General features: G+C 37.8%; 1 protein-coding gene across 50 annotated transcripts in view; it reads left to right on the top strand.

Moving 5' to 3' along the window:
* ANK2 (ankyrin 2) overlaps nucleotides 1-25,669 on the top strand; it is a 559,765-nt gene that overhangs the window by 442,085 nt on the left and 92,011 nt on the right. For 37 of the 50 annotated variants that reach the window (XM_075998052.1, XM_075998068.1, XM_075998065.1 and 34 more), the window contains 8 exons: nucleotides 2,671-2,868; nucleotides 5,023-5,121; nucleotides 5,285-5,383; nucleotides 10,883-10,981; nucleotides 17,118-17,315; nucleotides 20,307-20,405; nucleotides 20,774-20,872; nucleotides 24,787-24,984. In XM_075998052.1, coding sequence (XP_075854167.1) covers nucleotides 2,671-2,868; nucleotides 5,023-5,121; nucleotides 5,285-5,383; nucleotides 10,883-10,981; nucleotides 17,118-17,315; nucleotides 20,307-20,405; nucleotides 20,774-20,872; nucleotides 24,787-24,984 — 1,089 coding nt within the window. The remainder of the gene's footprint in view (nucleotides 1-2,670; nucleotides 2,869-5,022; nucleotides 5,122-5,284; nucleotides 5,384-10,882; nucleotides 10,982-17,117; nucleotides 17,316-20,306; nucleotides 20,406-20,773; nucleotides 20,873-24,786; nucleotides 24,985-25,669) is intronic. The other 13 variants (XM_075998073.1, XM_075998072.1, XM_075998062.1 and 10 more) reach the window with 3 other exon arrangements.

The raw sequence follows: 25,669 nt of genomic DNA, 5'->3' as shown, positions 1-25,669 counted from the left end.
CAAATCTTCATCTATCTTTTACTCCCCCTCATTCTTTGAAAATTCTGGCTCTCAGCAAACTGTGTCTCTTCACCTCCACCCCATCTCTTATTCTTGGTGACTGTAATGCTCTTATTAGAGTGGTAGGTGATTCTTCTAGCCGGCCTCTCAGTTTGGTAACTGTAAACCTTCTCCCTCTCTTTGAGTGCTAGAACCCCCGGAGGTCAGTTTTTATGTCTGTTCTCTGCATTCACTCACTACAAAACCTCCTGCAGTTCCATCTTGAAATAGTGCCTCTCTGCTGACGTCACATAGCGTGTGCCTGCAGAATCCCATATGCCAATGTCAACCCACTGGTGCTGCTTGGATGTCTACTGGCATCTCAGATTTACTGCATTTAAAACTAAGTCCCTGGCCGGGCGTGGTGGCTCACGCCTGTAATCCTAGCACTCTGGGAGGCCGAGGTGGGAGGATCACTCAAGGTAAAGAGTTCAAAACCAGCGTGAGCAAGAGAGAGACCCTGTCTCTACTATAAATACAAAAAAATTAATTGGCCAACTAATATATATAGCAAAAATTAGCCGGGCATGGTGGCGCATGTCTGTAGTCCCAGCTACTCGGGAGGCTGAGGCAGGAGGATTACTTGAGCCCAGGAATTTGAGGTTGCTGTGAGCTAGGCTGACGCCACGGCACTCACTCTAGCCTGGGCAACAAAGCGAGACTCTGTCTCAAAAAAAAAAATAAAAATAAAAATGAAAAATAAAATAAAATGAAGTCCCTGATAGGATCCCCAGCCCTAAACCTAACTCTCATCTCAGTCAGTGGCCATCTCATTCTTTCAGTTTCTCAGGCCAGACACCTCAGGTCATGCTTGTCTCTTTCTCAATCTCCACATCCTGTCACCAAACCCAGTCACCTCTTTCTTCAGATTGTGTCGCAAAGTCAGCAGCTTTTCAACATTCTCATTACCCGCACCCTGGGCCAGGTCGGCATCAGCGCTACCTGGGGGACCGCAGGGGAGCCCATGTTCGCCTCTCTTCTTTTCCTTTCGTCCATTCAGTCTATTCTCAGCACAACAGCAGAGAAATCCTGCTGCACCAAACCTTCCAACCACTCCCCATGTCTCTCCGAATGACAGTTAACCCCGCAACGTCTGTTTCCTCTCTGGATTCCCTTTCTTATGCTACATAACCTTGATGAAGACAGGTTTCCTGTCTGTTGCATTCCCTGCTACATCCACAGAACCCCAACAGGGCTTGGGAGGTGCTAAGTAAATATGTGCAAAATGAACAAAGGATTAAATTTGGTGAATATTTTATTTTCCACATAAATAATCTTCAAGTAGAAAAAAAAACAGCATCAAAGAATGATAAATTTCAGAGATAGACACACAGCACTCCAGTCCAAACATTGTCAAGGCCTGAGTTCCTTCTACACTCTGCCCTTAACTATATCTTTTCCCCTCCCCATGCATAAATACCTTCTCAGCAGCCTGATCCTCTTTCCTAAATTCACTTAACGGATTTCTAAATATAAAGGCAGTAATGATGAATGATTACTTCAAAAACAAATAAAATTATGTTAATAATGTTTTAAGTCACATATACTCTATCACCCACAAACTAGCATGATTAAGAATTACTATATCTCTTTTTAACTGTCCCTCACGGTTGAAATCACCTTCCTTGTAGAGAATATTGGGCTGGGGGCCTTTTCTGACATCTCATCTGTACACAGTCCCTGCTTTGTTAAATGTAGTGGCTGCCAAACTGGATACTTGGTCAACTATAATTTTTCTAGTGACATGTTTACATGGTTATTAAGAAAAGACTATAGTCCAGGCTCTTTAATGGGCAAGTGTTTTCTTAATCTAGTTTATTTCCTAATTTTAGATATTGTTTCCTGTAAATTTGTTTATTTAGCTGTAAAAAAATGAACATCTTACCTAGACTGATAGTTAACGGACCATTACCTGCTGTCTTGTGCTCCTGCTGTTCACTTTATTCTAGAATTAAGGCTAAGGCTGTTTGGGGCAGTATCAGTGATGACAGATTTAGATTATGCTTATATTTAAAAGTTGTGAGATCCTGGGCACATGGTCCACATTTGGCTCACACTCTTTTAGACCTTACCTGCCTGCTCTCTCCAAGTCCAATTCCAGTCTCATAGCACCATAGAAAAAAGAAATCACAGAATTTCAGAGCAACGTGAACCTAAGAGATGATCAAAGTCTCCTTACCTCCCTCATCCACATACTTACTCCTCCTTCCCCTGTCTTTCTCTCTCTTGATAAGGAAATGTTGGTAGAGAGATTAACTGAATGTAGAATTCTATGCATAGAATTGGATACAAATAATTTGAGCATCAGCTATCACGTATTTTTATATATCTAATATTGCCCTGATAATTGTAAAATCAGGCTCAGTTGCCAATACATACTATGTATTCATTCATAAAAGACACACTAATCTGTGTTTTTGCCTATGATAGCATAATTATGAAGTTAAATGTTCTCTTAGCTTCCTTCTCCACCAAACACAATCTGGTATGTATTCTGCTGTTAAATGGAAATTAGTTTTTCCCCTGCCACTAATTGTGCTAGAGATCAAGAATTGACTTCGCTCTGTTTTGCAACCTGAAAATAATGGGAAAAAAAACTGGACTTGGTTTTGTTCTGTTTTTGATGTGCAGAATGGGCTGTCTCCACTTCACATGGCTGCACAGGGGGACCACGTGGAATGTGTGAAGCACCTGCTACAGCACAAGGCCCCCGTGGACGACGTGACCCTAGACTACCTGACGGCCCTCCATGTTGCCGCACACTGTGGCCACTACCGCGTAACCAAACTCCTCTTGGACAAGAGAGCCAATCCAAACGCCAGAGCCCTGGTAAACCTGGCCCAGTCCACGTTAACTGAGTACAGGTTGAGACAAACAGACCCACATTCATTGGCCAATATGCCTCCACCAGAATACTCGGTGACAGATATGTAGTTAATCGGGCCAAGTCTGTCGCCCTCCACGAGCTGCCTGTCTACTTTCTATCTCCATAGTTTGCTATGACATGCTGATGAGCAGGGATGTTTTAAGAGAATGCCAAGGTAACATTTCAGAAACTAGCAAGTTACAAACGGATAGGAAACCTCTGGAGCGGTAAGCAATTTGAAATGGAAAATACAAGTTGAAAAGTAGGAGATTATAAAATAACTTCTAGATACCTGCAGATAAAGTTAGAATACAGGTGTGGAAAAAAGTTGAACTTTATTAATCTCTTTTTGGAAAAAGAAAAGATTTTAAAATTGTGAATATATTTGACTATGTGAGATAGAATAAAATGTAAGCTTGTGGAGAGATTTTCCTTATTGACTTGACTACCCAACCATAGACTGATGGAAAAGGCTTGGCATATTACTGCTTTGGGAAGCATTTTATTTATTCCAACCATTTAGGAATTGCTCAAGAGAAAACTGCAGGAGTCTGTCCCTAGAACAGCTTCTGTGTCTCCCAAGGTCTAATGTTGAATAAATCTTTCTTGCTTCACTCATATGCTAACAATAATCATTGGAAGTATTAGGCATGCACTAATTTGTGCCTCTTGCTTCCTAATTGTCAAACTAAAAGCAAATCCTTTTTTCTATATGTTTACATGGTTTATGTCAGTTAAAATTTGCCTCTAAACAATCAGTATTTGTTGTTATTAGAATAATAGCAATATTCTATTATTATTATAATCATCAACCATTAAATATTATTTTTATTGGAATTTTTCCATTGGAATCAATCTATTAATAATTACCTGGGAAGCTAATGCACTTTCAAGTTTGTGTGCAATGATAAGAGGATATTTATTTTCTCATAGGGAGTTGAAAATGTTAATTTTCAATTGGATAGTGGTCAATAAGCTTATAAAATATCACAATCTAATAACTGCAAATATTTTAAGTGCTGCATGTGCATGTGGCTATTTATATCTGGCATATTATATAGCTCGTAAACAGAGGAAATGACATCACATATTATTATATCTATCACTCCATTGTGAAGTACAGATATCATCAGCTTAAGTAAGACCATGTGCTTTCCTGAGAACTGATAGTGTATGAAAATATTGACTGATGACCAGTCTACTTTGGGACCTGCAAAACTCTTAACTGGCCAAATAGATACAACTCAACAAGGGATCATTGTTCAAATAAAAAGATAAAAAATATAATGCATAATAAGTAAGCATGGGGGTAGTTTATAAACTTTTACTTACTTTCCTCAATTCCTGGGAATTCCTTTGCCTAGTTTGCAAAGTTAGAAAGTACCTTGTAGACTTCTTCCCCACATTCCTTTATCCTTAAGAGGTCTCGCCTTCCAGTGAGTCCAGAAATTCTCTATACTTGAAAATATTCAGGAACTTAATAATCCTTTCTTTATAAAATAAAATTTATCTGATTGGCATATGTGTTATAAAAGTTTAACATAAAATATAACTTCTGGATATAAATGTTATCAACATAAATAATGATTTCTAACTTGAAACAACTCTTTTCTAAAGAAAACACAGCACAGTTGAAGATTTTATCATAACGAAGTCATGTTCTTAGATTTTTGAAGCAATATAGATGAACAAATCTCCAAGAAATGGCCCTTCACCAGAATGATACACAGTTATTTTCAATGCATCTTCAAGTTATTTCATAACCTGACCAGTCAATATACCTTAAAACATCTTAAAAATTCTAAAATATAATTGCCCCTCTATTTTTCCTTCTTTCAACAGTAGGTCCTGTATTTTTCTTCCCTTTGGTTTCCTCTGTAACCACACAAACTGAATCACACACACACACACACACACACACACACACACAGGTAAGCAAAGTTCAGTGCCTACAGGTACACACCACCATTGTCTTTCCAAGTCCCAGCACCTACAGGGTTTGGAGAAATGGTAACCCTACATGACAATGTAACATTATTGCCTGTAACGTGTCAGCATGGAGTTGCGTGAGAATGGTTTCTGCATGTTTTCAACTAACTTGATTGTCTTTTGCACAGAATGGTTTTACTCCACTGCACATTGCCTGCAAGAAAAACCGCATCAAAGTCATGGAACTGCTGGTGAAATATGGGGCTTCAATCCAAGCTATCACAGAGGTAGAACCATGTTTCAGCTTGTCACGAAGCATTCCTTCTCTGACTCCTTCCTCCCCTTCCTTTCACCCATCTCCGTCCTCTTCACTCAAGTTTTATTTATCTCAAGAAGCCCCAAAGCCCCACCGGTGCAGAGGAGTAAAACTGCTGTTGCTTTGTTCCGCAGTCTGGCCTCACACCAATACATGTGGCTGCCTTCATGGGCCACTTGAACATTGTCCTCCTTCTGCTGCAGAACGGAGCCTCTCCAGATGTCACTAACATTGTGAGTATGGCTTGGGTCAGAATAACCACAGGGAGAACGAGCGAGAGGAACGGAGCGTGTGGGTGTGTGCAGGTCTGTGTTTGTGTGTGTCACCAAGGTGAGCAGCCAAGCATTGAGAAGGGCCCGCATAATAACACAGTGTTGAAATCATCCCTAGAACTTCATTGAAAAGAGCCCGGATAGGGTAAGACATATTAGAAAATAAAATAGAAGCTATAAAGTGAGACAGTTTAAGCCTCCTGGTGCAGATGGATTGAGCTTCCATCTTAAATGCATTTATTAAAGCAAAATACATCTTCAAAGCTCTTCTGAAAGTGAATGGGTGAAAAAAATCTGCAGGGCTCAACCTTAGTTGCTTGAGTGAATTGTATTCCAGGTAATTTTCATGAAAACATCAAATCCGTACCCTAATCAGTCTTATCAAAAAATTACCCGGAGGTCGATCAATAATAGGGATTTTTACTTGATATCAAATTCTCCCTTCTTTAATTACATAAAGTTTCCATTTTCTAACCTTCATTGGATTTTTACTTTTGATTTGATTTTGTTTGCTAGAGTGAAGGCCCTTCTTAGCTAAAAGTTATACCGTGTATCCTGTTATGAATGTTGGTCTGTAGACCACTTGCATTCTACCAGCAAATCCTGCGTATTTCAGAATTCTACTGTCTAATTTTAATTAGGATTTTTACTTCTAAGTTCTTCATATTTCTCTCAATTTTTTTGATTCTGCCCCTTTAAACTTAGTCTGGTCATTGTATCATGGCAAACCATCTAAGGCAAATTTTCTCTTGAGCAAGAGAACTTTGCACAAGGTACAGTCATGTATTTATAGTTCAGGAGGGGCCGCTGGAACACTGAGATTCACATGTGCAACACAAATGACTCTACCCAAGTAAATGTTAGTGCTTATAATTCAAATGAGTCATATTTTCAACAGCAATCAATTTGATTATTGCTGTTAATTTTTGGTATCTCATTCCATTTAAGTTATGGAATAGGATGTCTAATTTCACTTCTTATATTCACTCTCAAAATCTCATTTCTCTGTATTTTACACACTGATTCTGTGCTAAAGTTTCTCATGCAAGACAAAACCCATTGTGGAAATCAATTCATTTGATTTTAAATATTATTTAATACACTCTCTTCATATTATTTTAAAAATGGACCATAAAACCATTAAAGAATTTAAAGTCTGTTTCTATAAGTTTCCCTAATTACAGCTAGCAAATTTTTACTCTATTAAGCATAAGAGTAATTTCACAATGTGCCCATTTGGATTTAATTTCTAATCTCTTCTTAGAACTTGAAAATAAATCATCATCTCTTTTTTAAAGAGATGACCACCTTCCTTTTTTAAAATTAAGACCTCAACAGACTTACATATAGGCCAACAACTTCCATGAAAAATACTCTGTGTACATGCCCACCTGGTTTTTTTTCCATCTTTTCTAATTTGCATCCCAATTCCTACAGTATTACAGAAGCAATAATGATACTATGTTAAATTATGTTATCATGTTATAATAATAACCTGTACCAGTATATTCTATAGGGTACTTGATTGCAATTCTCTAGGTTAATATATTTTAGGAGAGATTTTTACACAATCTTCAAAGAATAATCCACATAAAATGGTCATAGGATTCTGCGACCACTCTTAATTTGCTTCTTAACTAACCAATTCCAAATCTTTTGATGGTTACGGAGTTACAATATGCTCCCCTTTGTTAAAAAAAAAGCTATAGAGGCTACATATATATTTTCAAATAAAAATATATAAAACATTAATTGAAACAATAAAAATTCAATGTCCTTTCAGATTCTTAAAGACACCCAAATTTGGCAATTGCTATATTTAACTTCCAACTGTTGGTCATTCTAAAGTTCTTCATTTTATTTTATCTGTTCATTTGTCCATTACATTCTCTTTCCTTCCAGCTCACTCAAAACAAATACTTGAGAGGAACATACCAATATAATTCTCTCCCCATCATGTTCCCTAGTTATTTTTTATTTGTTCATTTCATTTTTGTAAGATATGTCATTCAGGAGCAGATACCTATAGATAGGGTTGCCAGATAAAATATAGGACTCCCAGTTACATTTGAACTTCAGATAAACAATGAATTTTTTTTAGTGTAAGTATGACCCATCAGCAGTTGAAACATACTAAAATAGTTATTCATTGTTGGTCTGGAATTAAAATGTAACTGGCCATCCTATATATTTATTTGCTAAATCTAGAAATCCTGCATTTAGAGGAATTTAACTTTCTCTAGCAGTGGGATGCCTGTGAACTTGTGTATTCTCAGGATATAAGGCTATAGCTACTGAATCCAAAACTCTCTGCAAGTTGATTAAGAAACCGTGTGAACACTGACTGCCTGCTTGCCTTGTCAGAGTTGGCCATTTCCTGACCGCAGAGTGCCCCACCCTTGAAGTCTTTGTGTGTTGCCTGAAATCATGTTGCATTTTTGGATGCAATGCTGTTTGTCCTGCTTTGATGCTTTCCAATCTGGTGCAGCCACAGTGGAAGTCGATGTAGCTGTCAGCAGAGCCAGTTTGAACAACTGAGAGGAGTGGCATGAAATTTATTTAGTACCTGCTTTGGACATGAGCATACTCATCCTCTTGCCAGTCTTGTTTTTGTTCGCTCAAAGTGTGAGGTGTCCCAATAACTCAGTCATGTACAGATAAGCTGTACTCAAAAGCTCCTTTTTGCAGAAGGCTTATAAATGCACTTTGAACCCCAGAATGCTGAACTGCCAGTTACAATGCGACTAAAATCCAAAGTATTCATTGACAACCATGCAAGCAGAAAACCAAGCACTTTTAGGACTGTTGAGAGTAGAATGCAGGATACTACAGTATTCTCAACTTTCTATAACAAACCAATGGATTCGTGGTAAAGTTCAAACTTTATATTATGCTTAAGATTTTTCCCCAATCCTTAAATTCCATTAGTTTATTATAAAGAAAACAAAGCTATTGAATAAGATGGGTTGCCCAACCATCAAGAAATGGAAGTTATTAATTACAACAATACACACTATCCTTCATTTTCTTATTTATACTTATGTATAATCAATGGTAATAGAAATATAAAAGGGTAAGGGCAATTTAAACAAATAAAAGTTTGTTACCTTGGAGTCATTAAATAAGAATTAAACACGATCATTGTTAAAAAGTGGAGAAACAGTGGGTATGTATATATATATATCTTTTCTTCAACTAAAAACTTTAATAGTTGAAGTTTTATTTCAAATGTTTAAAAATATAAAAATAGCTTAAGTATAAAATAAGGGTTTTAGAAATATTGACTAGTATTGGAAACATTTTTAGATTTGTACCCACATACAGTGGGTATGTATATATATATAACTTTTCTTCAACTAAAAACTTTAATAGTTGAAGTTTTATTTCAAATGTTTAAAAATATAAAAATAGCTTAAGTATAAAATAAGGGTTTTAGAAATATTGACTAGTATTGGAAACATTTTTAGATTTTGAAAACCCCTTATTGATAAAGCTTAGCTTATAAAATAAATATGTAAATTTATCATGAAGTAGGAGTTCCTGGTACTTCTTTGACTTAATTTCTTATAAGGAAATTTATTCTTGCCTTCATTTCTACCAAAATTAGTAAAATTGCTAGCCTTTGTCCTTTGTATCCACGGGTTCTGTATTTGTGGACCTAACTAACCTCAGATTGAAGATATAAAAAACATAATAATAATAATATAACAATTAAAAAATGCAAATTAAAAAAATATAATATAACAACTATTTACATAGCATTTACATAGTAGTAGGTGCTATAAGTAATCTAGAGATGATTTAAAGTGTACAGGAAGAAGTTCATAGGTTATATGTAAATGCGACACTGTTTTATATACAGCATTTGAGCACCCTCAGATTTTGGAATTGGCAAGGAGCGGGCCTGGAACCAACCCCCACCAATCCAGAGGATGATTTTAGTTAGAAGATCTTAGCCTCACCTATTTAGAGATAGGTTTTAAATGATACAGAAAACAAGTTATTAACAGAAACCCTGGTTGCCTAAAGAAGAAAACTCCAACCATACATCTGAAGTCTGAAGACAAATATTGCTAGTCCAATAATATGTCATTTTGTAAAACAACATACTCCAGATACATTTACTTGACAAAAGCCAAAATTTTGTCATCGCAAAATAAGGCCATTAGAGGATAAATGAGTCATCAGCAAAGAAGACCAAATTAGGTTAGACATCCAATTTGCTGTTTTCACAATCAAATCATTTGACATGAATTTCTCTTAACTTCAAAAGGAACGAATCTCTAAATACTGGGGAAAATGAACTGTGAGCTATGTACCAAATTAAAGTTCACCTTACAGTTTCTAGATTTAAGGGTTTGTTGTGCAAGGAATCAGAAGAAATGATTCACTGGAGTTTGTTAGAAATATCCAATGACCACAACTGACTTTAAAATCAATTTAGTTTATTTGGAATGGTTTGCTTTACTTGGTTGAAATCAGCTTTATTTTCTAGAATAGTTGTGGTCAATCAATCTGTAATCATTTTTACTCCAATATCTAGTCCTATTATAGCTGTAAAATTATTTGAATGAATGAAACCCTGGCCTCTTTAGAACTATTATACATATGGTTTTAAATTACACTGATTTTTAAAAACCTCTCTCTTGGAGTAGAGTAATAACCAGCTTCTCGATGAGAAAATTCTCTTAATCTATCTTAATCCTTCATGCTGAACCTTCAGCCACTATTTTCTGATCAGTATGTCATACCTGGTGGGGAACAAAGCTACTTGAGGAATGATGGGATGCCCAGGGCAGCCTGCCTTGAACGAAGACACTATTGACAATGACTTTTCTCGTCTCTCAAATAACTGTCTGTAATTAAATCTGCTGATTAACCTTAAATAGAGGACCTCCTGGGCAAATCAAATTTCTTGTACGAATCGTCATCGCCTACAAAGATGCATCAGGTGTAAAATAATAATTTAATTCAGATATAAGTTTTGCATTTTGAAAAGAAATGATTTATGTACAAGTGATGCGATTTTTTTGCAATGCACTCACTTGATCTTCAGCACCTAGAGTTTCTCAGTAAAACGGGGTCAAGTTGTGACAACATAGTTAAGTACGACAATGACAGGTTGTTAGCTTGTAAGGTAAAAGATAACTTTATCACCAAAACTGACTTACCTATGCTAGGTTGATCGTGAAGTTAAACCTCAGGATATCCTGGAATGTTTGGGGTAAATCGACAAGTTTGTTCTGGACTGAAAAAAAATAAACAAATAAACCTTTGTTGATCCTTGTAAAGTTGGAGAAGATACAAAACTATATTTTTCCAGACTAAATAATGATGTTTTTTAATAGATTTCTTAAAACCTTGGATATATTGCTGAATTTCACAAAAGGGACAACTTTGTACTTTACCACCCAGAGCAGTGGGTTTATTTATGATTGGACGATCTCTGTTTCCCGGCAGCGTGGGGAGACGGCCCTGCACATGGCAGCACGAGCGGGGCAGGTGGAAGTGGTCCGGTGCCTCCTGAGAAACGGTGCCCTTGTGGATGCCAGAGCCAGGGTAGGTGCCGGTGCCCCGGGGTTGTCTACCGCAGGGCGAGTCCCAGCTACAAAAGGGGGTATTAGTCTTCAGTCCCTTGCTTTGAAAGTGCCATGCACTATAAGTGAAAGCATCAATCCAATAACAGTCTTTTGGCCAAAAAAACCCCACACTATATAAGCAAATAATGCACAACAAAAAATGCACCCCACCTTCAGAAACGTTAACATTTGAATACGTGCAATTTAGCATTGAAGAAAGATGACATTGACTAACATTTTAATATTTTTTTTACCTAGTAAAAGCATGTTCACATATCTTTATGTTCATGAATTTTTAAATTTAACCTATATTATGTAGATACTATTATGCATATTATAATTTATTTCTTGCCACCAAAACCAATCACAGTTCCAGTCATTCCTTACTGGTTACTTAAAAGCAAATTATACTCAAAGTTATGATGTTTTCCCTTCATCTGTTTCACGTCCTTCCTTTTTATAATGATGTCTGCTTTTCTTCTTATTCTGATTTTACATATTTAGACATTCTGCATTTCCACTGTTCCAAAATAGAATTGGGGCACTGAAGATTGCTTGACCAGACTTTTCCTGTTTCTAATCACTTCTAATTCCTTCACAGGTTGATTTTTCCTTCTTCTTCTTCTTCTTTTTTTAATTTCACTTCCCAGTTTCTTTTTTCATCTTCCTTTACACTGAATATATCAGTGATTTCTATTAATGTACTGTATTTTCTATTTCCTTTTCCACTTTGTTCCATCAACTTTCACCCTAGCATCATTGGGATTCTCATGAACTATTTAAATTATTTTCTGCTTTCCAGACATTCTTAACATTTGCTGACTCAATGAATTTCATAGGCATGTTTTGGGTAATGGGTTCCACAGATCTTCATGCAGAATCCAGTGATAAACTGGAAGCTTTGACCCTACTCTTGTTGTTTTAGTTTTAAATCTGTCTTTCTATCTATTGTACACATAATTTATGTTCTTTGTTAATCATCATTTGAATGTTATGTTTTTATATGTTTAGAGCTTTTGTTATTCAACTGTATTCTTCCCCTGCCATGACATAGCTCTTGTTTTCTTTTAAGATTACCTGGCTTTTGGCTATGTTAAAAATATTTCTGAGGTCAACCAATGCACTCTTGAGTATCATATACTTCATTATTTTTTACCAGAAATTGTGTTGATGTCCTGTTGATTTTTTGCAATTGATATTTAATAATAAAAGTTTTCCATTTCTCTAGCTTAAAATAAAACACTTTAATGTTTTTCTATTATTCAAATTTCAATTTTTTCTACTTTATTGGAAATGTACGCATTTTTATGTATTTCTACCAAATTTTCTATATTGATGTAACCTTTTGTTATAGCCTCACACCATTTTCCATACCCTCTGAAGCCCCTTCCCTGAAGACCCCGCTAGTTACAGACTCTTTCCTTTGAAATATTATGACACTTATTTATTTATTTAATACATAGATTCCATCAGTTCTACCATTTTACTTCTCATTTGCAACTACATTTAGTATTGTGGTCTCTATATATGAACGAGTAGCTCTTAATTCTTTATTCCTCCTAATTTAAAGAGCAAATTTCATGTTACCTTTCGTTTATTGTTTCTTTTCCGCTCTACCACCTGTTCTAAGATGCAACTGAAATTCCTTCCCAATAGCATCCTCCTATGGTGAACAGGAAAAACATTAATACCATAGTCTTATGAAGCCATGCTCTCCAGAGGTCAAAATGCATGAAAATTACCTGGGACCCTGTTAAAATGCATATTGTCCCTCAGTTCTGCATGTCTAACAGACTCACAGGTGATGTCAGTGCTTGTGAACCTGGGATTATACTTTGAGCTGTGAGGAGCTACAGTTTGCCTTTCACCATGAGTTTTTGATTTTCATTTAATCCTTTAATGTTTCCCTGGAACTCTTTGATTTCGTTAACCTTTGTACAGTGCTTTATCATTCATAAAGCATTTAATTTATGAATTAAATGCTCCTAAAATTCAAGATTGTGCCGACTTGCACGGAGTTAGGATAAGCAAGGATTTGTCCTTTGTACCTTCTCCTCTGTACCTTTCTCCTAACACTTTCTGCTGACATCATCACTTCTCATTTCAAATGCAAAGAAATCCTTTTTCTCTCCTATCCAAGGAAACCGCTGGTTTCTAATTAGTCACATCCCTCCCTGAGCTGATTACTATGACCAGGATATAGGATCAAGCCTGAGCTCATGTCCATTCATGCAGCCCATTTACGAGATGGGGTAAGATGATTGGTAGCCCTTCCAGAGCCACATGGAGTATGGGATGTCCACTTACCTCAAAAGAAGGAGGGCTGTTTCCAGAAGAAAAGTATAGGGGACAGTGGGCAGAAAGATGGACACATCAGTCTGCTCTGTTTTACCTCTTGGTTTCCCAGCTCACACACAAGCACACTTTTGAAAACATCCTCTCTAAACCTAATACCACTGCTCTAGAATTTACCCTTTCCTAAAGGGACAATAGTAAAAAATTATGCTCATCAGTTACTACATGGAGCTCCAAGGTCAAGATCTCTTGAATACTCCAAGATCTCCTAAATTGGGTTTAGAAATAATATTTCATAGTTACATAACCATAGGGCTACGTCATATTTTTGCCTACTCCCAATACATAACAAAAGAAAAACCATATAATCACAATAATATCTCTAATTTAAAAAGTGCAAGCAGCCTACGCTAGTCATCAGTCCAGAACATCAGACGTAGCCTAAGTGCCTTGGTCAGCCCATGTGTTTGCCCCAGGAAGGTCCTTTCTTGTCCAGTGTCCTCAGTGGACATAAGTGGGAGGGCCACCAAGGCCTGCCCATCTGGGAGCTCTCTTGCTTTAAACTTATTCTATTGGCACAATTATGGGGGTTGGCATTTATTTGCTCTAGGGATTGTGCAATCACAGGGTCCCTACGCTTAAACTCACTTGCAGTTTAACTCACAACTTTAGTTCACTGCCAGTAGAGTTAGCTCCTGGGAACCGTGTTAGCTAGGAACTAATAGCAGAAATATATCGAGTTTTTGAACCTTGCCCCAACCACCATTATGTCTGTCTCCTTGTAAAAGGAGTTGGGGCTCAGCAAAGTTCCCTAATTTTGGTTGCCTTGGAGCAAAATAAAGCAGTGGGCTGCAGTAGGGAAGCAGAGCTCCTCCAGTGGAGCTCGATGGTGGGTGACTTACTGCCTCTCATAACCGGTAGAAGTCCAGGGGATCAGGCTCCCCAATGTTTTTACCTCTTCCCATGAATCTTTTTCCATTTAAAGGATTTTTTTTTTTTTAATTTCAAAATATTACCGGGATACCTATGTTTGGGTTACATCTATTGCCTTTGTATCACCTGAAGCACAATTCCCACAAATCTTTATCTTCGGCATTTCCTCAACTCTTCACCTTGGCTTGAAGTAACATTAGGTTGGGGCAGTAAATTCAACTTTGCAATTCAACAGGGATATAATTGCCCAGACGTCAAAAGGTCTTATATCCCTGGTTACAGGTTGAAAGATTTTCTTAGCAAAATTTGTATGTTCTTTCTTTCTCCACTTTCAGATATGACTGTACCAAAAATTTTTTTTAAAGTGAGCAAGACATCCTCTTAACATAAAAAAAAGTACATTAATGCTACGTGGTCTGAGAACCAAGAGACAATAGTTGATAATTTGATCAGTTACACAGCACCACCAATCAAAGGATTGCCACTTCTCAGCTATGGATTAAAGCAGGTGTCCTCAAACTATGGCCCGCTGGCCCACCAAGGACATTTATCCCACCCGCCACGTGTTTTTGCCGCTGCCTGTTCTGCTTAGCAGCCGACTTGTCACGGGCCCACAGTGCGCATGTGTGGAATGTCCCCCATACTCTCCAACTGCCCTCCAACGGTCTGAGGGACAGTGAACTGGCCCCCTGTTTAAAAAGTTTGAGGACCCCTGGATTAAAGGGTCATGATAGCTCCAATTCTCCCCCTTACTCATCGAAAAACACATTTTAGAGTGTGTCACTTCAGTACCCACCTCTGTCAAGATTCTGCAGAGTGGAGGACTGAGAAGGGAACTCAGAAATGACAGATGTATACCATAGCTATTCTCAAGTTCCTTGGGTTTTCTTTCTTATTGTTGTCGTTTGTTTTGCTAACCATTTATTTTTGTAACTGCTCATTCTCTTCATTCCTCTATTTTGTCACATGTATTTCAGAGAAAGATGGATCTTCTAATGTGTTGTCAATCTCCTTTCCTATTGAGAGTCACCTCGTCCTGTTAGTTTTCTTAGTGGCTGTCTTACTTTGTCTATTTCTATAGGATGTGTAGGCAAAGAAATGTTGTCTTTAGAATCCAATGCCTGAATACTGTGTTTCCCCAAAAGTAAGACAGGGTCTTATATTTATTTTTCCTCAAGAAGACACCCTGGGGCTTATTTTCAGGGGATGTGCTATTTTTTTTTTTTTAAGTATGGTACAACAATCTACATTGATTCAAATATAGTTAAGTCGTCTTCTTCTGGAACATCATCATAACTCTCCAAACCCCGAATTCCATCCTGAATTTCTTTTGACTCTATTTCCTTTAGAACCATTGGCCCCAATCTCTCATGTCAAGCAATAGAGCTCTCATGGGGCAGAGGAGAAGGGCTGCTCGTTTTCTTTACCGCTCCAAGATGAAATGCACGGGTTGTGCAGATGCACTGCGTAGCCACGCCCATCACTAGGCCTTATTTTTGGGGTAGGGCTTATATTGCACAAATGCTTAGAAATCCTGGTAGGGCTTATTTTATGGGTAAGTCTTATTTTCGGGGAAACACGGTAGTTCTGTTTTAATGGTTAACTGACCTTGAACAATCCTTGGGACTCACTGGATTCCTTTTACTTCCTTTATCTGGAAAATGGTCTAATAATAATATATTTTATGCCTTCATTGCAGTTCTAGTATTAAAAATTGGGTCATGTATGCATCATACATGAAGAAAGGTTATAAACTGCAAATTTTCATAAAATTCCAATACTATTACTAAAATCATTGTATTACTATAATTTATTATTTACTTCTCACCACCTTAAAATTCATGTGATATTATTTCATCTCTTCCTATAGCTCCCTCTTTTTTTTCTTTGTTTTGAATTTAAGAGACTGCATTTTTTTCAGACAAATCTTCCCTGCTCTAATATATCTTTTCTCCATTCATTCCTGGCCCTAGAAGCTAGCCCAGCTTTTCCTTCCTCACTTTTGTTACGCCATGCCCTTGGGCAGATTGTAAAGATATCCCTCTTTTCATCACTAGGGTTACACTCAACTTTCTTTTTACAACAGACAGTGGTTTGGCCTGGTTCTCTTAACACTGAAAACATTATTCCTGACCACACATTAGAGTCAGGTGATGTCTTGAGCCTCCTCAAACTTGTCCTTCCTGTCCCTTAAACCCAGCTACATCCCCTGTTTTAAAATGAAAAACACTTGGCAAATAGTTCACCATATTTGCTTCTTGCCAGAGTCCCACTTCATCTTTGAAGTCCTGGATGCAAGTTCTAGACCCATCTGCAATGTTTACTGAAAAACAAATATCTTTTTAAACAAGATTACAATATCTTCTTTATCCAGTTTCCCCTTGAAGAAAATGACCAGCACTTGTATCCTTGGCTTGCTGAATGGAGTGAGAACAAAGATTTTCTAGCATCCTTGTTTCTTTTTCTCTTGATACAGTTCCCAGAATAAATCCTGTCTCTAAGTGGAAACTCTTGGATGAGAATCTAGGTCTTAGGACTTTTGGACTAGGTTTCTTTCTTCTTCAAAACCATGAGTTGGTTTATATTTAAACTTAAGTGAGGACTGAAGCGTTAATAAGTTGAAAAATATTTTGGGGTACCCAGATAACAATGACCAAGTTCATAGAAGTAAAACATTTTTAAAAATCTAAGGGAGATTTTTGTAACTAAACAGGATACCTCTATAGCAAAATATAAAAGAAGGCATGGTCAAAGTAGCAGTGATTTCCTTTTGGATGGGGGTTCCTAGAGATTCCAAGAAGACATTATGAAACATCTGAGCGAAACATGAAATTAGCAGTGACGTTTGGTCTGCCTGGCACTAACTTTCCACTTGACTTGAGTTGTAGGAGGAACAGACACCTTTGCATATTGCCTCCCGCCTGGGTAAGACAGAAATTGTCCAGCTGCTTTTACAACATATGGCTCATCCGGATGCAGCCACGACCAATGGGTACACGCCACTCCACATCTCTGCCCGGGAAGGCCAGGTAGACGTGGCGTCAGTCCTCTTGGAAGCAGGAGCCGCCCACTCCTTAGCGACCAAGGTAAGGAGAATGGCATCACGACAACCCGGACAGGGAGGATCCCTAAGTCGGGAACCTCTGCTCTCCTGCACGTAGTATCAAGAGGTAGATCTCCCTGAGGCCTCTAACTTACTTCTTCCTCTGAATATTTCAGATTCACTATCTGAATGATCATAGGGGATTGTGAGATTGCATATAACATCTTCAGTAAAGAGTCGAGTTCCATTCTAATTAATGCCAGTGTTGATTCTAGTACAGGTATCTAGTACTTTAACTAAGATGATTTCCAGAAAGCGAGGGCAACTTTTTCTTCCCTTTCCATCTTAAAATCTATAATGTATTCTCAAGAGAATAAAAAAAAAGATTCCCAAATACATTGAACTGGTATTACTAATGAGGAAGAGAATATTGCATTAGATTAGCAGTGTTGTGTTTTCTGTGAGTTGAAGCTCACCTAACCGTGCATTGTTTCCAACCCTATTATTAGCCATCACCTTTTTGGCATTCTCATTCCCATTCTAATCTTCAGTCTCCATCAACTACACTTGTGCCTGGGTATTTACAGTATCTAAACAGAGCTGGGCTGGAGAATCACACCTTATTAGTCGTTAGTGACATCGAACAAAAAATGTACACCAGCCTGAATTTTACTTATGTTCAAAGTTGCAATGAGAGGGCAGAATATTTTTCATCCACTTTATACATTCTATTTGAAATTTACTATGTGAAAATGACTTAGAATAAAATAAACACACTCACCTTATTAAGAACAAAATAAATTGAGCTAGTATAGAAGAGCAGAAAAATGAGACAATTGAAAGTCTAGAACAAGTGAATTTACAAGGCAAAATAATTCCCAGAAATGTAACAGTGATTCACATTAATAAAAAGACCATTTTAATTTGTTCATAATGAATAGGCATTTGTACTGCATCCAGGGAGAAGGAAGTTTATGACTGTGAACTAAAGCAGTGATGTGGCATCTATCCTCTTAGAAGCCCATTATGGTTTATCTGGTTGCTTGTAGCTACACAAAATATTTTGATATAAGAAATTGATAATTATTCAATTTCTGAAATCTGAAAAGTTGAAAGGATTTTAAAATCTCTTAGGAAAAAAAAAAACCAAACTACGCAACAAACATTTAATAGTAATAATAACCCAAGAGAGACTTGGTGATTGTGTTAAATAATCAAATAAATAAAATTAAGATATGTAAAATATAGAAATAGAGAATAAAACACAGTTCCTTGTCTTTCAAAGACTTTTTTAGGATTTTAAAAATGTATCTAAATCCTTAGTAAATTAGGGTAATAAAATAGAACTTACTAAACAGAACAGTTTGACAAGGCAGCTGACTAGGGATGAACGGGAGTTGATTCATTATCATTAATGCCATTTAAGTGTTTATAAATATCAGAGGGTGACTGAAATCCTGGTGAGATTAACATAGAGGAAGAAGGGAGATAGATACATGACTCAGGAGATGCTTTCTAATCTTGATTTTGTGATTCTATAGTAAGGATTCTATGTAATTTTGTCTAATAAGAGTTTCCAAATTTGTAAAGTAGTTGGATCTCTATTCCAGCAGGAATTTAAGGATAAGGAGTTTATTTTTTATTCCTTCCTCACCATGTGGTTTGTCTCAAAAAACTCTGCTTCACTGGAGTGTCACCACGATCATCGTGTGCATGGAGTGAAGGGAAGAGAGTTTTACCAGCAAATGCTGGTTTATGTGCACTAATGTGAGAAGGAAAAAATACTTCCTACATTTGTCCCTCACTTGGAAAAAGCCAGAAGAGTCACTCACTTTCAAGAATTTATTAGTACCAAATGTTCAAAAGAGAAGCAGAAAGAAAAACATCATCATAGTTAAAAATAATTTGTCTGGTGGCACTAGGAAAGGGCAAGATTGCTTCCCGGGGGACATTCTGTGTTTATGGTGTGGGCCTAAGTGGTCCAAGAATAAGCCATATCTGTGACCCCCTAATCCCGGGGTATTGGCTGTGTGGATTTCACATGCTCTGCTCAGTGTTAGAATTCCCCCACTCCCACTGTCGTGCCAGAAAAGCATGTGGTTAAACTGTCCAGCCAAAAGGGTGGATTTGACATCATGGTGTAGGAACTGAGCCATCCTCGAGATCTTAGTCCAGAGACGTATCTGTATTTATAACACATGGCCACAGAGTGTGGCCATTGGTTAGACACACAAGACACTGAATGTGTACATATACAGGGGCTGTCCGGAAGCGTGGCTACATGGATACAATGGCTACATACCTTCTGGACAGCCCTGGTAAACATGTGTAGGAGAGCAGTCTTTTAGAAACAGTTTTCAAGCTTCCCTGTGTTTAAAAAAGTCTGCTGTTAATTAACCCAACATCAAGCCAGAAGTGGAATGTATTTTACAAAAGGAATTGGTCTTTTACACAGTGTGAATCTTCTGGGAAGAGGAACAACAGTCAGAATGAGAGTGGCTTTTTAATAGCTTTTGTTGTTGTTGTTCTGCAGACCATTTGTCTTGCCATTTTTGCAGAAAATATAAGTCAACTAAATCACAGATAATTTTTTTTTTACCACAACTATCAAAACATTTTAACATTTAAAGGAATTGGGTATTCAGGTGTTATAAAAAAGGATTGAAAGAAAGAGAAGGAGGGTCGGAGAGAAGGCAGCTGCTGTCTCAATCCTATTCATTTTAGGGGCAATAAAAAGTCAGCCTTTTTTTTTTTCCATTCACAAATTGGAGCCACTTTACTGACCAGTAGTGACTTCTAAAAATCTCAGACCTTTAAAGTCAGATTTCAGTCTCCACGCCCTTAAAAGAAAGTTTCTTTTATTCAGTTTATCATGCCAAACTTCTTAATGGTAAAACAGATTGAATGCTACTGGTATTTTTTTTGCAAATGGAGAATTAGCATAATTCGCTTAATATGTCAACAAATAAGAACGATCTTGTTAGGAGCCACAGAAAGAAATACTCAATGTCACTTCTGTCCTGCGCGTTTGCAGAAGGGCTTCACTCCCTTGCACGTCGCGGCCAAGTATGGAAGCCTGGATGTGGCAAAACTTCTCCTGCAACGCCGTGCTGCCGCGGACTCCGCGGGGAAGGTAAGGATTTCCAACGACATGCTTTCATTACATAACTTAGTCCAGCTGAGAGATCTGGGGATCTGCAAACATATCTGTCTCGCATCAATGCAGCATTTCTTACATAGCATTTGAGACGATTGTGACCCTCAAGATGTCCTTTTGCTAATTGCAAGCTCAACCGTTTTCCATTTTAGTTATGGTTTTAATATGAAAGTTATTAAAAATGATCAGCTATTTGTTTATTTTGATTCTTTTTTTTTTTCCTATTGACTATATTAATGAATTAACGTGGGCTTAATCGATGCCGGTCTCCATGCATCCTCGTAGCGTCAGGGCAGCTAACGCTAATTTATTAATGCTGAAACTTACAAACGCGCCCTTTGCAGAACGGCCTTACCCCGCTCCATGTCGCTGCTCACTATGACAACCAGAAGGTGGCGCTGCTGTTGCTGGAGAAGGGTGCTTCCCCCCATGCCACTGCCAAGGTGAGGACGGCAGAGAAGGGTTCAAGGGCACAGGGTGCCAACTATAATCTGAAAGCACGTGGGAACTGTTTTTTAAGCATACGGTTTAGCATAACTACAACAAGTCCTAGCAGTAGTAGCTTTTGGTACTGACACCTTTTTTTTTTTTTCCTTCTATTTCTACCAGTTGCTTCTACAAAACCTTTTAAGATTTTTGCAGTCAACAAATAGCAAGGGGATGGGCCCATAAGCCAGTAGACATGAATCTTGCTGCCTAGATTCAGTATTTTAGAGACCGAAGTCTGAGTTTTGAGACATGAGGCATAATAAAGACATTAGCAGGTGTTTCCTTTTCTCCTGTTAACAGAATATTATGCTATAATATATCCTTTTATACTCTCATTCTTTCAGAGACTTCAAAATTTTGTTTTTCTTTTTGTCTTTTAAATCTTTCACCTGTGTTAACACTAGCATGGATCCACTTAAGCCCCTAGACAAGGGGGAATGCCTTTTTGATATGTGTTTAGCACCAACTTCCGGAACAGCTCCAAGACTTGTACCTATCTATGCACAAGGCATTTCCCACTATTTGAGTTGCCCCTTTATTACACTAAAAATATACGTGAATGTTGCATAATACAAAAAGTCCTCATTGCATCCTCCATTTATTAATTCAGCAAGTATATTTTAAGAATATTTCGGGTTTATTTAAAAAATATTTGTGGTGAGAAAATATTTATGCTATGTTAGATGACATAATAAAGCAATGACCACCATTCATGTGCCAAAACTTGGCCTACCACTTTGCATGAAATATCTCATTTAATCTCATCATAATCTTGTGAGATTGGTGTTACAACAATCTCCATTTTGCAGATAAGAAAGTGAGATTTAAATAAGTTAATTTGTCCATAGTCACATGACTAATAAGTATTACAGCCGGTACCTGTATTTGACCTCAGGCAGACTGACTTTAGAGCTGGCACTCTTAGCCACTGGGCATGTTGTGTCTCAGAGCAATAGAGAAAGATTTATACTACTTCCATTATGTAAATATGTACGTGTATTCTCACATGTCTATTTAAATTATACATATTATACCTATGTAATAAATGGAATACTATATATAAAATATGTTCTATATACTACCATCTATTTTATGCATAATAAAATATTATAAATATATAACTGTACACATACATCTACATATATTTATATCTTTTGATGCCAATAAATAGCTTACAGTAAAGTTTTTGAACTGTCAAAAGAGGGTTAAAATTTTTTATAATTATAACATTTTTATAATTATACAGTGTTCTTACTCCTTTATGCTCTTTTTCTCTGTAATCTTACCAGTTCCACTTTTATTTTATGTCTTTCTTCACACTAGATTATAAGCTACTTGAGGGCAGTGTTCATGCCATATGCACTTGCATATCCCTGAGATGTCTAATATGGTATTATGTGGGTTCTGGATAAATTTGGATGAAAGAATGAAGACTGAGCAGCTATTTCAGTGGAATTAAAAAATCCCTGCTCACTTAACATGCCAGCCTTTTTTTTCATTAGCTTCCCAGGTTGCCTATTCTCAACATAGATAAGAAAGGCTTCATCAGAACTCATCGTTACTCTTACTCAACTCTTACTAAATACAAACAAAGGATAGTAGACACTTGGTGGGAGGTAAAATAGTAAAATGTATGTTCTGCTCCCACAAGGGACTCTCAATCTACTTGCAAGAGGTGACCTAGATTATAAAGTAATGTGTATGATTTTCCTAAAGAGACAAATGTAGCCTTAATCTCTGGCCTCTACTGTGCATGGTCCTTGTCCTTACTCGGAAGCACATACTGACTGAGTCCAGAAGCTAAAGCAAAGTCATGCTGTGCCCCGGAGCCCACAGGAGGGCTGCTGTTCTTGGTAGGATCTTCTAGTACTTTCCACTCATCTGCCCCATCATGTTAAAAAGCCGAATCCCCAGCTCTGGGGCCACTCCAAGAAGCTTCCAGCTTTCTACTTCCATCTCCACTTTCAACTCTTTTTCTGTTCACTGCAATTTCCCCTCCTCCCAACACACATAGTCCTTTGGCCCCTGGAACTTCTTTAATTCTTCCTAACAAAGTCCAGAATCTTCTCTTAGTTTTCACTGGTATTGCTTCAGTCATTGGATTCCAGAAATGTTTGTTCTGTGTAGGGTAGTTGCAGATTGAGTATCTACCACACAGACCTCTTCCATTGCCAAAGTTGACCCTCTTTCATGTCTCTTGTGTTGTTTTGCTAAAATCCCTGTCTCTCTCCACGTAAGTTTCACTAACAAATGCCCTGATACCTCATCTAACCTTGGTAGAGCCTATGCCCTAGCAATGGAGGGAGTTGGGACTAAAGAAACACATTATAGCAAAAAGGAACCGCCTAAAGATATATGGTCCACAAAACTCTGTGCACCCTTTTATTCAAAAGAGCCCATAGACCCATGTATGATATTCTAAAGCAACTGGAGCAGCTGGGGGCTATGATTAGACCATGCAAAGGCTTCCCAGGAGAGCTGCTGCATTTCCTTCAGCTGCTTAAAGAGAAGTATTATTTGTCAAAAACTGAAATATACTTATTTTTGCTTGGAGAAACAGGGATAGAGTAGATACTATAGGATCATTTGAGGATTAAGATGTGATGATGGCACAGAAAGAGAATTTAACTTCTCAAAACTGCTTTTCATTTTTTGGTACACTTTACAGATAGATGTAAGGAAATAGCATGACCTCAAGATACCTCTTATGGTAGTCTCACAAGAAGCCCTTGCTCATGACACTGTCTTTCCCTTCCGCATGTCACAGAAAATGACAAAGCCACTGTTTTTAATTTCTATCACACATTTTTTTAATGGAAAATTCTACCAGATTGGATAAAGAAAAGGAAAGAAAACAATGCATAGTCCAGACATACACTGGTTCCCCAGATTTTGTTTGTTTGTTTGCTTTTGTTTTATTTTTTTATTTTAAGTAAGTATGGGGTTTAGAGTTTGTCCCTTGTGAGCAAAGTATACATTAACCTGGTCCACTCTGCAACTCCCACGTAAAACTCATAGCCTCATGTTTCTGTTTTTGAGGCAGCAGATTGTAGAGAGAAGAGAAAAGTCCAGTGTTTGAATAGACCACAGGGTTAATATGAGCCATCATTCTGTTGCTATTAGAAAGCAACCCCTTCATGACAGGGCTGGTGTCATGTTCTGTATTCCTGCACCTAGTGCACTGCCTGGCACGGGCTAGAGACTCAGTAATTTTGTTGCATGAGTTAAAATTACAATCCAAGAAGAAACATAGTAGTAAGCGTATTGTAACAAGATCACAGAAATAATTCCTTTTCTTTCTGTACTACTAAAACCAAATCCGAGATACAACATTCTGTTCCAGGAGCCCAATTCCAGAGCAATATTAACAAACTAGAAATCAGTTCAAAACAGGTCATCCTTATGGAGAAGGATCTAGACGCGGTGCTTTTAGCAAGCAAAGTTGGAGGGGTAGCGAATTCTAGCCTGCAAAGGAGAAGACCGATGGCAGATAGGAAAACCGCCCCCCGGTATTTAAAGGACAATCATGTAGAAGAGGAGCCTAGCTTATTTATTCCATGTCATTGGTCAGAAGATAACCTAAATCATAAAGGAGGGGCTTTTCAGCTTTGGGGCTTTGGTGTCTATATTTGTCTTATGGTAGAATTGGGTGTCTTGTGACTTTGGTTATTGGGTATATCAAATAACCAATTTGAGTACTGTTGGATAGAAACTTGTGATGGGTAAGAGTTTAGATTACTTGTGAGCTCACTTTTAACTTTTCTGTTAATTAGAGATTCTTATTTCCTTGAAATACATATTAGAGCAATTGGTAAGGTTACTATATGTTAATGTATGTATGTGCACGTGTGCTTTTTTTTTTTTTTAGAATGGCTATACTCCTTTACATATTGCTGCCAAGAAGAACCAAATGCAGATAGCTTCCACACTCCTAAACTACGGAGCAGAGACTAACATCGTGACTAAGCAAGGAGTGACTCCACTCCACTTGGCCTCGCAGGAGGGCCACACAGATATGGTCACTTTGCTTCTGGAAAAGGGAGCCAATATCCATATGTCAACCAAGGTATCCTGTTCTTACCTCTTGCTTCCATTAAGAGTCTTTTGGGCCGGGTACAGTGGCTCACGCCTGTAATCCTAGCATTCTGGGAGGCCAAGGCGGGAGGATCACTTAAGGTCAGGAGTTCAAAACCAGCCTGAGCAAGAGCGAGACCCGTCTCTACTAAAAAAATAGAAAGAAATTAATCGGCCAACTAAAAATATATAGAAAAAAGTTAGCTGGGCATGGTGGCGCATGCCTGTAGTCCCAGCTACTCGGGAGGCTGAGGCAGCAGGATCGCTTGAGCCCAGGAGTTTAAGGTTGCTGTGAGCTAGGCTGATGGTATGGCACTCTAGCCCGGGTGACAGAGCGAGACTCTGTCTCAAAAAAAAAAAAAGAGTCTTTTGGATGAATGTCAACAGAAACCAATCAGAGATAACTTGCAATAAAAAAAGGGAGGCGCGTTAGAAGGAAACAGGGATATGTTAGAGTCCAACGACAGGACTAGAAGCCTATGAGGGAGCAAGAGAGACTGTCTCACAGACTCTTTGCTCATATGACTACATCTTTGCGTCTTGCCTTTTCTCCCCAAGCCAGCTTCATTCATCTCTCCCTGTAGGTCTGCCTTTTCTGCTTCTCTGTGCGTTGACCGAAGACGCTACCCTCTGGCTCCAAAGAGCTAACGTCACTGTAATTCAAGCAGTTAGACCAG

Source organism: Microcebus murinus, chromosome 27 (genome assembly GCF_040939455.1).
Source record: "Microcebus murinus isolate Inina chromosome 27, M.murinus_Inina_mat1.0, whole genome shotgun sequence".
Classification (NCBI taxonomy): Eukaryota; Metazoa; Chordata; class Mammalia; order Primates; family Cheirogaleidae; genus Microcebus; species Microcebus murinus.
Note: the sequence above shows the minus strand (reverse complement) of the source record. Positions and strands in the feature narration are given on the sequence as shown.